Source organism: Gracilinanus agilis, chromosome 4 (genome assembly GCF_016433145.1).
Source record: "Gracilinanus agilis isolate LMUSP501 chromosome 4, AgileGrace, whole genome shotgun sequence".
Lineage (NCBI taxonomy): Eukaryota > Metazoa > Chordata > Mammalia > Didelphimorphia > Didelphidae > Gracilinanus > Gracilinanus agilis.
In genome coordinates this window covers 397532854-397548216 of record NC_058133.1, presented here as the reverse complement: position 1 = coordinate 397548216, position 15363 = coordinate 397532854, and the positions used below count along the sequence as shown (strand labels likewise).

The following is a 15363-nucleotide window of genomic DNA, read 5'->3' as shown; positions in this document are numbered from 1 at the left end:
CTACCCACAGTTCCACCTAGCTGACCCTAATATAGGCTAGCTTTTATTAAAGTTTATGAAGTATTTTACCAATAATGTCTTTTTGTCCTCAAAATAACTCAGGAAGGTAGTCGCTATTATTTTCATTTTACATGATGAGGCAGCTGAGGAACAAAGTGATTAAGTGACCTACCCAGGGTCACACCACTAGTTAGTGTATTTTGCAAGACTTGAATTTAGGCTTTCCTGACTCTAGGTCTAGCATTCTAATAATGTGCAACCTCATTGCTTTAATTTTCCAAGTAATCATAAAACTACAGTATTTTAAAGAACTGTTTTGTTTTTTTTTTCTACTCTGTCCTGCATGTGGATCAATGTCTTTTTCTTTCTCAGAAAGGAAAAATTCACCAGGTGTTGACATATATACCTTTTCCCAACCACATTGTGTGTCTGTTTCCTCTTTACCCTTCTGTATATTTCTGTCATTTCTCTGTGGGCTTTATATATACCTTTCTCTCTCTCTTTCTCGCTCTCTCTCTCTCTTTTGTTTGTCACTGGGACCTCATGTCTCCTTATATCTGTGGTCTTCATGAAAAGAGATTGATTTTATAATATACATATTTTGATCTTAATTACCTTAAATCATTCCTTGAGTGCATACCTATGAATTATTCTTTCCATCTAAAGTGGTTATTATTCCACCTTCCTAGCCAAATTGGAAAAAGGATCTGGGCCCAGGGCTTAATTGTCATGAACCAGAATATCTAGGCATATTTTGGTATACTAACAGGAAATAAATATTAATTCCTCATTTTAATATTAATCACAATTTACCATTGGTACCATGTCCCCAGTTAGGTACTAAGTAATCATAGAGAAAATTTATTGAGTAAAATGATAGTGTGTTAAACCTAAAATTAGTCATTACTCTAAGCATGCTTAAAATCTTGGGATCTTAGAGTGAAGATACTTTGGTAATTGTCTCTAAATAAGGTCCTACTCAAGCCATTTAAGAGAGACACTTATTTAAAAATTCTCTTCTGATATTGAGTCCTTTCAGTTCAGCAAAAACATAAATGGTACTGTAGATATTTATTAAAATCATAGTTTCTGATGGAAAAGCCTTTTATATTAATTTTCAGCTGATTAAAAAAATATAGCTAATAATTATGTCTTTAACAGTAAAGGATCTCCCCCTGCCCAGATTTGGAGCTTCAAAGAATGAACAAGAATCTCGGCACACAACTTCATATTCTTCAGATGCTGAAAATCAAGGATCCTATTCAGGTGTTATTCCTCCACCACCTGGTAGGGTACAAGTCAAAAAGGGCTCTGTAAGCCATGATACAGTCCAGCCACGTTCCGCTACAGAACAACAGGTAATCTGTAATGCATAAATGTAAACACTATCAATTGAAATACAGTTTATTAAGCAAGCACTTTTTGAGAATCTGTTATGTGTTTTGGTGCTATTCTAGATTCACAAATGGTACTATATTTAACTAATTATTCAGGAGAATCCCAAAATTCCAAAGCATGAAAACTTAAAATTGCTCTTAGACTTTTTTTTTTTTAAACCCTTGTACTTTGGTGTATTGTCTCATAGGTGGAAGAGTGGTAAGGGTGGGCAGTGGGGGTCAAGTGACTTGCCCAGGGTCACACAGCTGGGAAGTGGCTGAGGCAGGGTTTGAACCTAGGACCTCCTGTCTCTAGGCCTGACTCACTCCACTGAGCTACCCAGCTGCCCCGCTCTAAGACTTGTGGAACATCTAAGTTCAGCTTTCATGGAACCTGATTGTGGGTGGTAGTGGGAGGAGGAGGAAGAGGAGAAAGAGTTGTTGTTGTTAGTAGTAGTAAAGATGACATATCATAGATTGAAATAAAGAGAATGACAATGAACATGACAGATATAGAGATGGAAGAAAGCAATAAAACATCCTTATTTAAATTGAAAGAAATGTATAAAAATCTTCATGGAAATATTTTTAATATAGTAATTTTATATTTTTCAATATGTATCTTTTCCCTTTCAAAGTAATCTCATTTTATGGGCTGCATAAACTATATTTAGACAAATATGAGATAATTTAGACTTCCCTTTTTCCAAATAAAGGTGTTCTTAGCCTGGGCTCCACAAACTTGTTTTTAAAAAATGCATTTTGGTAACTATGTTTCAATGTAATTAGTTTTATCTGCAATAATTTCTTTGGAAAGGGAGGGGAGACCTGAAGTCAAAAAGACTTGAGTTTGAATCCTGCCTCAAACAATTAGTAGCTACATGACTCAAGGCAAGTCACTATTTCTTTCAGCCTCTGTTTTATCATCTATAAAATGGGAATAATAATAGCTTCTACCTTATAGGGTTGTTGGCAAGTATCAAAAAAAGATAACCTAGGGGACAGCTAGGTGGCTCAAAGGATAGAAAGCCAGTCCTGGAGACTAAGGTCCTGGTTCACATTTTGCCTCAGATATTTCCTAGCCATTACCTAACCCTTAAACGTTCTTCTGCTTTGGAACCAATATATAGTATTGATTTTAAGATGGAAGGTAAGGGTTAAAAAAAAAAAGATAACCTGTAAAATATTTTACAAACCTTAAACATATAAATTCTGCTTATTATTAAGCCAATATATTTTATTTAATACATGTAAAACAATATTATGAGAGGTCCATGGGTTTTACCAAACTGATAAAAGAGTTCATCACAAAAAAAAAGTTAAGAACCCCTATTTTAAAATAAGCCTTTTGAACCTAAGACCATTGATATACTTTGACTTCATAAAATTACAGGACTCATATGATATGTTGACATGATTATTTACATGTTACTCCCCAGCTGTTCATGTATATGTATTAGCCTCAACTAGATTATACATTTTGTTTTTTACCTCTCTTGTTGTCACCCTAAGTGAGATAAAGGAGATCCAGTCTAGTGTTAACCTAGACTAGAAAGATTTTTGTTCAAACGGAGAGGATCAAATTAGAGGTATAGCGAAGGAAGAATTTATAATTTATAAATTGTTGACTGATAGGCCATGGGATCAAGTAATAGAGATGGCAGGGAAAATAAATTAATAATTAAAGAATACACAAATCATGTTGAATGAGGGTGCCATCAGTAGTAACTGGGAAGAGCTCTTTCAGAGAGAGAATTAGTTCAGCATCAAGGTTCAGGTGCAGATGAATTTTGGCTAGTTGGAAATGTAATAGTAAAAGAGATTAAGACCAGAAATATAAATTCAGAAGTATAATATGAAGATAAATTCTGAGTAAAGAACATAGCTAAAGCTAGTTAATATCTCCAAGAGGATGAAAAAGGAGCTAAGGAACTCTGAAAGATCAGAAAAAAATGTGAAATGATCTTATATAGGTACATTTTAATATTCTTCATGTACTTTTTTTCTTCTACTATAATGTTTTTGTTTCATTATTTTTTTGGCTGTAGGATTTTTTTTGGAGGGAAAAGGAGGCTTTATTTTATCATCTCCAGGCCATAGTTTATTTAAACTGAAAAAACCCCAGTGTTGATCTTGCAGGCTATCTTTTACTGAGTGTAACAAACCTTCTTGATTGTGTTGATGATGATGACCATAATCATAAGGGAACAAATGTCTTCCCATTAATGTATCAAAAAAGTATTACAGTATACTGAAAGTGATTAACATTTTACATAGTTTTTTATTTTAAAGCTTTTTTTTAACCCTTATTTTCCACCTTAGAATCAATATCATGTATTGGTAAGGGTTAGGCAATGGGGGTTAAGTGACTTGCGCAGGGTCTCACAGTTAGAAAGTGTCTGAGGCCAGATTTTAAAGCTTTTAAATAAGGCATTGTCCCTTTCCCATTAACCTTCCTCTAGCTTACCCTTCATCCCCCAACATGTTACCAGGCAATAAAGTATTTTAAAAAAATGCCTAACACTGTATAACTGAAATCAGTGTTTCTTGAAAGTTTGTTAGGAAAATGCAGATTTCTCAGTTATATAGCCTCTCCCAAATTAATATGAAATTAATTTAACATTTCCTAGTAAAGCAAGGACATTCACAAAAAGAATCTTCTAAGGGCAAGGTCCAGGGCAACTAGGTAGATCAGTGGGTAGAGAGCCAGGCCTGAAGACAGGAGCTCCTGGATTCACATCTAACTCAGATGGATTGCTTCCTAGCTGTGTGACCCAGAGGAAGTCACTTAACCCCAGTTGCCCAGCCCTTACCACTTTTCTGCCTTGGAACCTATACTTAGTAGCGATTCTAAGAGAGTTGGTAAGGGTTTGGAAAAAAAAAAAAAAGTACTGATTGATCAGTGATGCACTAGAGTACCTGTCTTTCTACATCCCCCTCTAACAATTATTATTCCCATCTTTTATTATTTTTGACAATTTGCAGGATGTGAAGTGAAACCTTAGGGATGTTTTTTCTTTTTTCTTTTTTTTTTTTTAACCTTTAACTTCTGTGTATTGGCTCCTTGGTGGAAGAGTGGTAAGGGTAGGCAATGGGGGTCAAGTGACTTGCCCAGGGTCACACAGCTGGGAAGTGTCTGAGGCTGGATTTGAACCTAGGACCTCCTGTCTTTAGGCCTGACTCTTAATCCACTGAGCTACCCAGCTGCCCGCCTTAGGGATGTTTTGATATGAATGAATCTTATTGATTGATAATTGTTAATAATTTGTAATTCTTCTTTTTGAGAACTGTGTGTTTATATCTTTTGATGACTTAACTGTTAGGGAATGGCTTTCTGCCTTGCATATTTGTTAGCTGTCTACTTTAGATAACAAACCTTAAAGATATTTGACATAGCTTTTTCTGCCTTGCTTCTTATCCTAAATGCTTTAGTTTTGCATTATTTGCATTTCAATTTCATATTATCTTTAGTTGTATTTTGTTTGGTTTAAGAAATTCATCTGTTCATAACAGTGAAGAGTATATGATCTTCTCTTTTAATTTTTTGTGGTATGATCTTTAATATTTAGGGAACATCCATTCTGAACTTATTGTGATACATGATTTAAAATGTTAGGCTAACCCTAATTTTTGCCAAACTTTTTCCAGTTTGTACTTCTTAGCAAATAGGGAATTCTTTCATAAGTACTTTATGTTTTCAGGTTTGTCAAAAACTGGATTACTCATTACATTTATTTGATTCTTGTGTCTATAGTCTCATTACCAAGTGGTTTTGACATTTGTTGTTTTGTGATATAGTGTGAGGTCTGGAAGTGCTAGTCTCCTTTGATTCCTAATTTTCTGGGTCTTTTGTTCTTCAAAATTAATTTTGTTATTATGTTGTCTAGCTTGTATCCCTTTGGTTTATAGATTAAGGCAAATGTTATTTTTAGAAAGTATTTTTATTATTTATTATTATATATTATACACAATTATAATACTATATTTAGAAAGTGTTTAAATTGGCACAGCCCAGTCATGAACACTGAATATTCTCAGCTATGTAAGTCATTATTTAAGTAGGTCCTTTTAATTGGATCTTATCAAGTATTAAATATTCTTTAGCAGATTAATTCCCAAGTATTTTATATTTTGAATGGGATTTCTCTTTATTGTTGGCTCTTGAATTTTGTTATTAAATAGAAATGTTGTTGGTTTTTTAACTTATTTTGTAGCATACAACTTTGCTGAACCTTTTATTATAATTAATGCTCAAACTCTTTTTAAGAAGTATCACAGAATATCAAAAACCAAAGACAAACATCAGTATACAATGAGGATACATTTTAAGGTTTCTCAGGCTGTGTAGGATTATATCAAGGATGCCTCCTCTCCTTGTTATTTGGTATAGTTCTTGAAATGTTAATTATTGCAATAACACAAGAGAAAGAAAATAGAAGTATAAAGATAGGTAAGGAAAAGACAAACTGAAATGTTAATTTTTATGATTTGCTATAATTGCTTTTCCTTTCTCCTTTAGGAATCCATATCTCCAGTAGTTTCACCCCAGCAGTCCCCTCCAACTTCTCCACACACCTGGAGGAAACACAACCGCCATCCCAGTGGAGGAAATAATGAGCGTCCTCTTGCTGGACCTGGACCTTTTTGGTCACCGTTTACTGAAGCACAAACAGGTACATATTATAAATATTTTGATTTATATACTCTTAGGATACAAAGTGATTTAGAAATAATGTTGGGTTGAGTAAAAGAAAGTCAGTCAGTTTAGAATTGTGGGTTACTGAGTTAAATGCCTAAAAAGACAGTCGTTGGGAACACTACAAATTTATAAATGGATGACTTTTTATTGCATTTTCTTTTACACAGATATTTAAAAGTACTTCTGTTTTTTGTGAGATTCTGAAGAGATAGAGGGGACTAGTGTTTGCTCTTTAGGATGCTGATTCTCATCTATATTAGAATGGCAATGTAAAACAAACTAGGAGATGAAATAAATTTTTTAAATGAATAAAATGATTCTATTTAAGAAGCTAATTTTTTTCATCTATATTTAAAAGAAGCTCTTGTGTTTTGCATATTTTTATTTATTATAGATTTATTTTGCTTCTTTCAGGTTCCTCAGCTGGTGATACCATGTGGTCTGGTCATTCTCCACCTCCACCTCAAGAAAACTGGGTCAGTTTTGCAGATACTCCACCAACCAGTACTCTTTTAGCCATGCATCCTGCTTCTGTCCAGGTGTGACATTTTATTGGTATTGCATTTTATTTGCTTCATTTCAATTATTGCTGCAGTCATTTTTTTTCCTTTCTTTGCTATTGCAAATTTCATAAGTAGAAACTCACTATTTTGTAACGAACAGTAACCTGTTCTGTACCCTTTTCTGCAACAGTCTAGTTCTACTGGAATGTTCATTAAGGGTTTTGGCTTCATTTAAAATAAAAATTTTCTAACATTTAAAGAGAATTTTTAAAAGGTTCCCACATCTAGGAATATATATCTTTGCTTGGCTTTCTTAGCATATTTCTCATAACTTTGAGTTGCATACATAATTATCATTTCTACCCATTTATTTCATTGTATGAATAAACTCTTGATAATCTTATTGTCAAAATATGTGGTTTGCAGATGAGTTTGAAGCTTTTGATGTTAAAAAAAAATTCTACAAAAAAATTTTTTTTTTTGCTTCCAAGGACAAGTAGCCTAGAAACGATGGTCCATATGGTCATATAGATAGATAACATACTGAGGAAAAAATGTTTCATTACAGGACCAGACAACAGTACGAACTGTAGCATCAGCTACAACTGCCAATGAAATTCGTAGGCAATCCAGTAGTTATGATGATCCCTGGAAAATAACAGATGAACAAAGACAGTATTATGTAAATCAGTTTAAAACCATTCAACCTGATCTAAACGGATTTATTCCAGGTGAGTTGCTAAAAAAAAGAAATTATTAAAGACATGGCAGGCCCTAGTCTCAGTTTTATAACCTCAGGCACTATTTCAAAGGCTTTGCAGTTGTCAAATTTGGACAATTTATAAACAATTTATAATCCTTAAATTGGTACAATTTATCTACAAAGGGTTTATACTCACTGGGGCCAACAAAACCAAAAACCCCAATACATTGTTAAACACTCCCAATAATAAATTGTCTTCTTACTTATACCTCAGATTTTTGTCCTTAAAGCTATACATTTACAATCAACATTAAACATCACTGTTTTAATATTTCAGGATCTGCAGCTAAAGAGTTTTTTACAAAATCAAAACTACCTATTCTTGAACTTTCTCATATTTGGTAAGTGTGGTGTGTCATAATAGTTGGGTCATATATTTTGTTTCAGAAGAATTTCCAACTGATAGTATTTTAGAAAACAGTATCATAGTATTTCAGAAAACAGTATCATAGTTTATCTACTTTTAAAAATCCAGTGACACCCAATATTAACTCACCATTTTTTTCTCTAGAATAAAAACCATAAAAGATTGTATAAAAGTGTCTGTTGATACTTTCCAAAAGTCTAGAATCCATAAAGCTGTACCAATTATTTTATATTGCCAACATAATGCTGTTGAAATGCATGGAATTAAAACCACCATTTGCTCATGCATGGTTGAGTTGATCACTTCTGTCTCTGAACAAGTTTGTGATAAGCCCCATACTGAGACATGGGCTTAAACACAATATTCACCTTCCATTGCAGACATAGACTGCTACGTGGTTTGAAACACAATCATTGGATAACTTGTTCAGAACATATTCTTTTTGAAAAAAAAATTAGAAGATGGAAATCAAAGTAGAGTATATTAAATTAAATGACAAAACATTTTCTTTTAATATTAACTTTTTTTACTGAGAAATTTATTGAAAAACATTACTGTAAAATTACAGAGGTACAATTTTAAATTCCACCTTCTGAAGATAAAATCAATAAATATGAATGAATCATAGTTTAAATCTAGTGTTGAATTTCAAACTGTAAGCATTTGTTGAAAAAGGATATTATACAGCATTAATGGCTGATTTTTTTTTATGGTTAAATTTTCTCTAGGAAAGTGTTTCCTTGCTGAGAAATTTAAAAACTGGTGAAGAATTTGATCATCATTTATAGTAAAGTTTATTTTTTAGGGAACTCTCAGACTTTGATAAAGATGGCGCTTTGACACTGGATGAATTTTGTGCTGCTTTTCATCTGGTAGTTGCTAGGAAGAATGGTTATGACTTACCTGAAAAACTACCTGAAAGCTTAATGCCCAAACTGATTGATTTGGAAGATTCAGCAGGTAAGATGGATAGCTCAAGAAAATTGATGTTTACCTTTTGATAAACTTTATGGCCAATTTAAGCTTAATGATTTATTTGGAGAGATTTTTTGAAATGTAAAATGCTGTGGGCAATTTTTCTCTAAGTGGCTAAGTTGTCTTTTCTGCTCATTCCAAAGAAATCTGGAAATTGAGAATTTGGCTAAGTGATGAGTTTGGTTTCTGTTTCAAAGGTAAACCAAAAAAGGAATAGGGGTATAGTCTAAATCTTATACTGTGAGAACATTAGTGATACATAAATTTCCTAACAGCTTTCTTCATAAAGTATAGGTGAACCTGTAGGTATAATTTCCTTAGATTTTTATCTTTTGATATAATAGAATATCAAATTCCTTCTAGATTAAGACCAAATAATTTGTTTGTTGTTCCTCAATGAATGACAAAGTATTCTTCAAAATAAAATGAAAATCCTGAAATAAACTTTTAGCAAGACAGAATACATATATGTGAAAGTGTTCCTATAGTAGCTCAGAAATGATAATTAGTTGACTTTACTGCTACCTGTTTTATGAGTAGAAAAAATTATATGAAAGTTCTTCATTGATAAGAGCAGAATCCTTAAGAATCAATAATACTACTTCTAGCTTTGCAATTACTCATGTGACCTTGGGCAAGTTTTAAACATCCCCTCTCTGTTTCTCCATCTGTTATGTAGGTTTGAGGCCATTTTTCTAATAGGTCTTGGTTTAAGTGTTGTGAAATCCTTGTGAAACTTACCATTACTCACCATTGGCTGTATAAGAATATATTGCATAGCACCTGAAAAGATTCATGATTTCATTGGCATGGTTATTTCTTTGACTAACTTCACAGGTCAAAACCCTTCTATACCTTGATAGAAGGTTTTCATAAGTTGCTAGGAGGAAAACTATTCATCATATACTGGCTAGTACATGGTAATGAGACTGTGGATTTAGGCTAGTTCTTGGATGGCAGACACAGTCTGACCCATATTAGAAACTTTTCTAGAGCTTGTGCTTAGTTGGTATAGTCTTCAAAGACATAGGATTAGCTCCACATGAAAATGAGGCTTTGCATTGTTATAACTTTAATGTAGATATATATAAAATAGTTTTATAGAGTGAATATGTATTTTATGAACATATTCTATTCACTTATAAAAAGCTCTGGTGATTCTTGCTCAACTAAAGCTATATTAAGGAGTATTGGTTGTTGATATAATTCATAGATACTATCATCTGGTTGTAAATTAGCTAGTTATAAGCACTAGTTAACTTAAATCTAATAATTTTATAAATTAAATCCTAATTAGCATGTAGGCAAAGATGGCAAAACTGTAAATTGGAGAATAGCGATGATAATTTAGAGCAGGATGTATATGCTGTACCCTTTGAAATCTAATAGCATTAAGGGGACAGGTTGACAGCTGCTCAAAATTTTAATCTCCTGTGTAATTTTGTAAAGATTTCTAGTGTGCTGTTGTTTTTTGGAGCATCCAAATTCATCAGTCTTTTATTTGACTTCTAGATTTGTTTAAAGATAGTGCTTATCTGTTCCTTTAACCTTGATATGAATACTATTAGGACTTTGTCGACTTAATAAATCTTTTCACTCAGCATATTTGACTTAGTTAAAATTTAGACCTATTAAGTTTGCTCAAGAAATGGGAAATTTCCAAATTGCTGTTAGCTTCACTAAACTATTAACCAAATTGAAAATTTAAGAATATACACTGAGAGACTCTTAAATTTTTTCCCCCTGTGTAAGAGATTTGCACTTGGATTTCTCATTTAGTGCAATATTTTTATAGTACATAGATTCAAGTCTACCTTGTTTCTTCCTCTTCTTTCATATATGATTTTTTTTGAGTTGCACTAAAAATAAGCTATCTTTAGATAAGAGAATTTACTTTTACCTTGCCATTCATAGGTCCATGAAAATGATTATACTATTAAATTATCTTTTGAATATAAAAATTATACCATATAATATTGTAACAATAATTACATCATTAAATTAAGTTTGAGAAATATTATTTTATGTGTAATGCATTTTGCTAGGTGCTATAAGAGATTAAAAGGTGAGCCAAGTACAATGCCTACCTTCAAGGAGTTTACAGTTTAATTGAGGAAATCAGATGTATTCATGATTAAACATGTAATTTTTTTTCTGATAAATACACAGTGCCATGGAAGTTAAAAGGAGAGGGAAAGAGCTCATCAGCTTAAATGTTTTAATCACTTAAATATCACATCTTAATACGTTTCATATTTATTCTGATTTCATGAACATCCAAACATTCTCTCTGATAGACCACCATCTCTACCTACTCTCATTGCTATGATTTATGTTTTACCTTTTGTGGCTTTCTCCAGACATGGAAAGTAATAGAGCTTATATCTACTAATATAAGGATGTATTGACCTCAGAGTTAAACAGAAAATACAATAATAGGAAAATTAAAAATAAAAGAATTCAGGCCTTCTAAAAGTAATATAAGTAGAAAATGTTACCAAGCTTTTGACATGAATGCTATAATTAGACATGAATTTGACTATTTAGTTTCCTAGCAACTAACTAAAAAAAAAAGAAGAAAATGAAAACTTCACTTAGGAAAAAAAATCACAATACATGAATTAATTTCTAAAGCTTAGGATGAGAACTAGTTAATTTTTTATGTTGAATATGTTTCTCTCTAAAAGAGACATTTCAAGTAAATAGAAGATAAAATGAACTTTGGCTTGGGACATCTTAAACTTGATGACCTAATAGAAGAGACAGTAAGGACAAATAACTTAAGCAATGACATCATATTTTTCAAAGCATAATATTTTTCATTGATTAAAAGTGTGCAGTCCATTTTATAGTAAAATTTAAGAAAACCAATTAAGTGATATCAGCAAACATTTCAGATGATGTGCATTGTCAGTAAATAAGATAAGAGATCATCTTCAAATAGGGTTAGACAGTCTTAGATTAAGGGGGTATTAGCCTGGCATGGTCAGGTGGAAGAGGAATGAGAGGTAGATTTCTAGGATATTTTAGGATCCTTCCAGATGGAAACTAGTGGTAATATTTCTGTTAGAAGCTATTAATTCCCATATCTTCCTCCAACTGAATGGTCTGGTCTCATTTAATACACTCATTACTTCTGAAAAGTAGGTAAACAGCATGCTAGTGTAGTTTATACTGTGTTATCTCTTCCAGCATACTCTTTTATACATGGAAAGTGCCTTTTGAGTAAAAGCACTCTTGGGGTTGGCTTAAAAAATAATTTAGGATCATACTCTTCTTTTTCAGCCCTGATGCTCTGTGATGATGTCAGGGGCAGAACAGAACCAGCAGGAGGGAGGCAGGGTTGACACAGTGTTCCAGCAGGAGGCTAGGTTGGAACACTGCATCAGGTAAGAGTAAATTTACACCCCTGCCTCCACAAGGATAAAAGTCTTAAAGACTAACTTTTATATGTGGATATGAAGCTGTAATTTGCTGGATCATAGATATGAAACAAAGTTGATGAAGGTGTATAATATCAGCAAGCCTTAATGCTCCTTCTCAAATGAGTGACTGCCAGATTATAGTAGGAATGAACTTCTTTTCTAAATGTACTTTACTGTTTTTCTCTTACTATTCATAGCATTGTGGAAGAAGTAGGAGACAAACTAAAAATTTGTCATTTGGCTTTTGTACAGGTACATAGCTAATTTCTGCCAAGGATAATTATTTAGATGGTCTTGGGTAATGTGGGAAAAAAAATTATATTGGGTGTCTTAGAGGTATATATACTTAAGTAAATGTAGAGACCAGTTCTGTACTGTGCTGCTCCAAAAGGTGTAAAAGTTGACTACCAGAGTCTGCTATAATACAGAGTAGTTCTAGATTGTCCAGAATAGCCTCATGTCTCAAAGCTAAAGGATACCAATAAATTTGCGCCTATCGTTTTGATCCTAGATTTAAGTCAAGACCTTGGGCCTGCCTTATAGCAGACAGATTCCTTAACCTAATTTTATAATAGTTCTTACCTTTCTGCATATTCTTGAATCTAGGTAGAGGTAGAATAGCCTGTATAACTAGATCTATATAATATAGTTTTGTTTTAAATGGATGCCTTTCAAATGTATCATCTTTTTTAGTGTTATTTTAATTACATTAATTTTCCTTCCCTGAAATGTAAACCTGTTTTTAGTCTCTTCGAGACCTTCTTCAGTTTCCAGGTTCTTACTAGAGATTCATTTCAGCAATTTGTCATGGTGTAGGTATTGCTTCCCTCTTTCTCTGCCTCCTTTTCCCTTCATAATTTTATTCATTGCAGAAAAAAAATCAACCAAAAGTGTTCTAAATTTCTTTTCATTTCCAAATCAGACTATTTCAAAAGGAAATGAATGCAGTTAGTCTATCCCAGTAAATTAATTCTGCAAAGTATCAAAGAAGTGTTATATAGACAGGGTGTCTTATAGAATAATGCTTAAGGTTTGCCTCTCTTTTGTTGTTTCTTTACTGCCCCTGACACTGGGAGAATGTTTCTTTTCCTTGGTAAGGCAGGCCCTTTATTGAGAACTAAAAGGACTGAAAAGGAAAAAAAAATATGGTCCTAATATTTGAGAGGTAAAAAACCAAAACAAAACATTGGTGGATTGAAAATGAGAACTTGCAGTGCTGTATTTGCAAGGACAGAAAATGGGGGTGGTTAGGTGGAACCTTGTGATATTTTGAATCACTATGATATAACACACCATGCAGGAGAGTATGCTTTCTTAAGATGTTTAAAACATAACTAATTTAGTTCTAGAAAGACCCAATAAATAAATGAATTTAGAGAGAAACATCAAAAATAACTATTACTCAAAAAATCTGTTTGTATATACTTTGAAAAGTAAAAAAAAAAAAAAAAAAGTCCAATGCTGCTTTGTATTATACAGCAGACTTTAACTTATATAGTATAAATTTTGGCACATATTCTTTTCTTTTGATGGAGAAACTGAGGTACTATGGTTTACATGACTTGCCCAAGATCACATGGCAATATAGTGATAGATCTGGGAATAAAACCTAAATTTCCAGATTCATGACTCAAGTCCTGCCACTGTCAGGCACATTTTATTAATTTAGCAATTATATGTTATTTTGTACTGTTGGAATGCATTTAATAAAATAGAAATCTTAGGAAAAGTAAATTATTTGTTGGTCAAAGGAAATCATAAATAATGTATCTAAAAGTTAACCTGAGCATTCAAAATTTTCTTACGGGACTACAGCCTCCATTATTGGATTATGATGAAAATTACTGGTTATATTAAACTAAGCATTCATAGCAATAAGGAAATTTATTATTTTCAGAGAAAGTGGATACTTTGTAAAATGCTTGAGAAAACAATATAAAATTGCTTTATGGATCTGTGGCTTACCAACTTGGTTGGTTAAGACCCATGTAATGAGTTGAATTCCTTGGCTACAGATTTAAGCCTTTATATCATCAGCTGTTTTGCACTATTACACCATTGGTAATAAGGGAGAGTGGGTGAAAGAATGTGAATGAGTTGATGGGAATACATCATCACTTCTAGGAAAAAGAACTTGAGGCAAGTGCCATAATAATAGTGGATCAGTAGTATTGCATTATTATTAATATGCTATTTCTTTATCACTGAAGAATTTGTTTTCTTGAAAAATGGGCATTTTGCTATTAATCTAGAATTTTACTCCTTGAAGTTCCTTAACTCTAAGATCATAATTATTTTTGTGTATGCGTATATAACAGATGATTTCATGATTTAAGTTGAAGGTGAAGAATTAAGTACCAAGTGCCAATATTGTCTAGCAATTAAAAAAATAAAATTTTAAATATTTATCCAAGGAGGATGAGAAATACAAGCTATATAACATGCTAATTAAGTAAAAGTGTTGGCGGGCATTTCCAAAATAAGATATCTGATTTATAGTTTTGTTTTGTTTAAATTTCAGATGTTGGAGACCAGTCAGGTGAGGTAGGTTACTCAGGGTCTCCTGCAGAAGCACCTCCAAGCAAGTCACCATCAATGCCATCATTAAACCAGACCTGGCCAGAACTGAATCAGAGCAGTGAGGTTAGCAAAGCTTCCCTTTTCTTTAATGAAGGAATATTTTATTATTATTCATTTGGACAAAATATAAAATTAAGCAAAAATATAAAAGAGGAAAATGAGTACTTTAAACGTTGAGTTATTAGGTACTTTTCTTCATTTTTTGAAGTGTTAAGCAGGTTATTTTTGGCATGGTCATAGAGTCTTAAGATCAAAGAAAATTTAGAGGTCATACTGATCTCCCAATTAGTGAAAGCATCTTTTTTATAACTCAATTTAATATAAATAATAATAACAGAAACTGTCTTTTCCAGTATGTAGTATTGAATAAATCATCTGCATATGTGTAAAATTTTAGAAAGTTTTCTGAGATTTTGATTCTTAATATATCCTCTTATACTCTAAAGGTTGTGTAGAAGTGTGTGTGGTTTGGGGGATGAGAGAATAAGGGAGGATGGGATAGTCCTAAGCTGTGATTTCATCAGTGAAAATTTCCTCCAGTGAAGACCAAAAATTTATGTAAAATTTATAGTCTCAAATAGTTGCCTAGGATCCTGATAGACTAATTGGTTTGCCTTTTTTACAATTGTACGTGTCCGAGACAGAACTGAAGCCAGGTCTTCCTGACTCCAAGGC

At 32.6% G+C, this 15363-nt stretch overlaps 1 protein-coding gene across 4 annotated transcripts in view; it reads left to right on the top strand.

The window, feature by feature from the left end:
* Positions 1 to 15363, top strand: part of REPS1 (RALBP1 associated Eps domain containing 1) — a 94602-nt gene that overhangs the window by 39312 nt on the left and 39927 nt on the right. For all 4 annotated transcript variants that reach the window (XM_044677131.1, XM_044677130.1, XM_044677129.1 and 1 more), the window contains exons 3-9: positions 1162 to 1358; positions 5896 to 6049; positions 6490 to 6614; positions 7147 to 7309; positions 7619 to 7682; positions 8514 to 8668; positions 14630 to 14751. In XM_044677131.1, coding sequence (XP_044533066.1) covers positions 1162 to 1358; positions 5896 to 6049; positions 6490 to 6614; positions 7147 to 7309; positions 7619 to 7682; positions 8514 to 8668; positions 14630 to 14751 — 980 coding nt within the window. The remainder of the gene's footprint in view (positions 1 to 1161; positions 1359 to 5895; positions 6050 to 6489; positions 6615 to 7146; positions 7310 to 7618; positions 7683 to 8513; positions 8669 to 14629; positions 14752 to 15363) is intronic.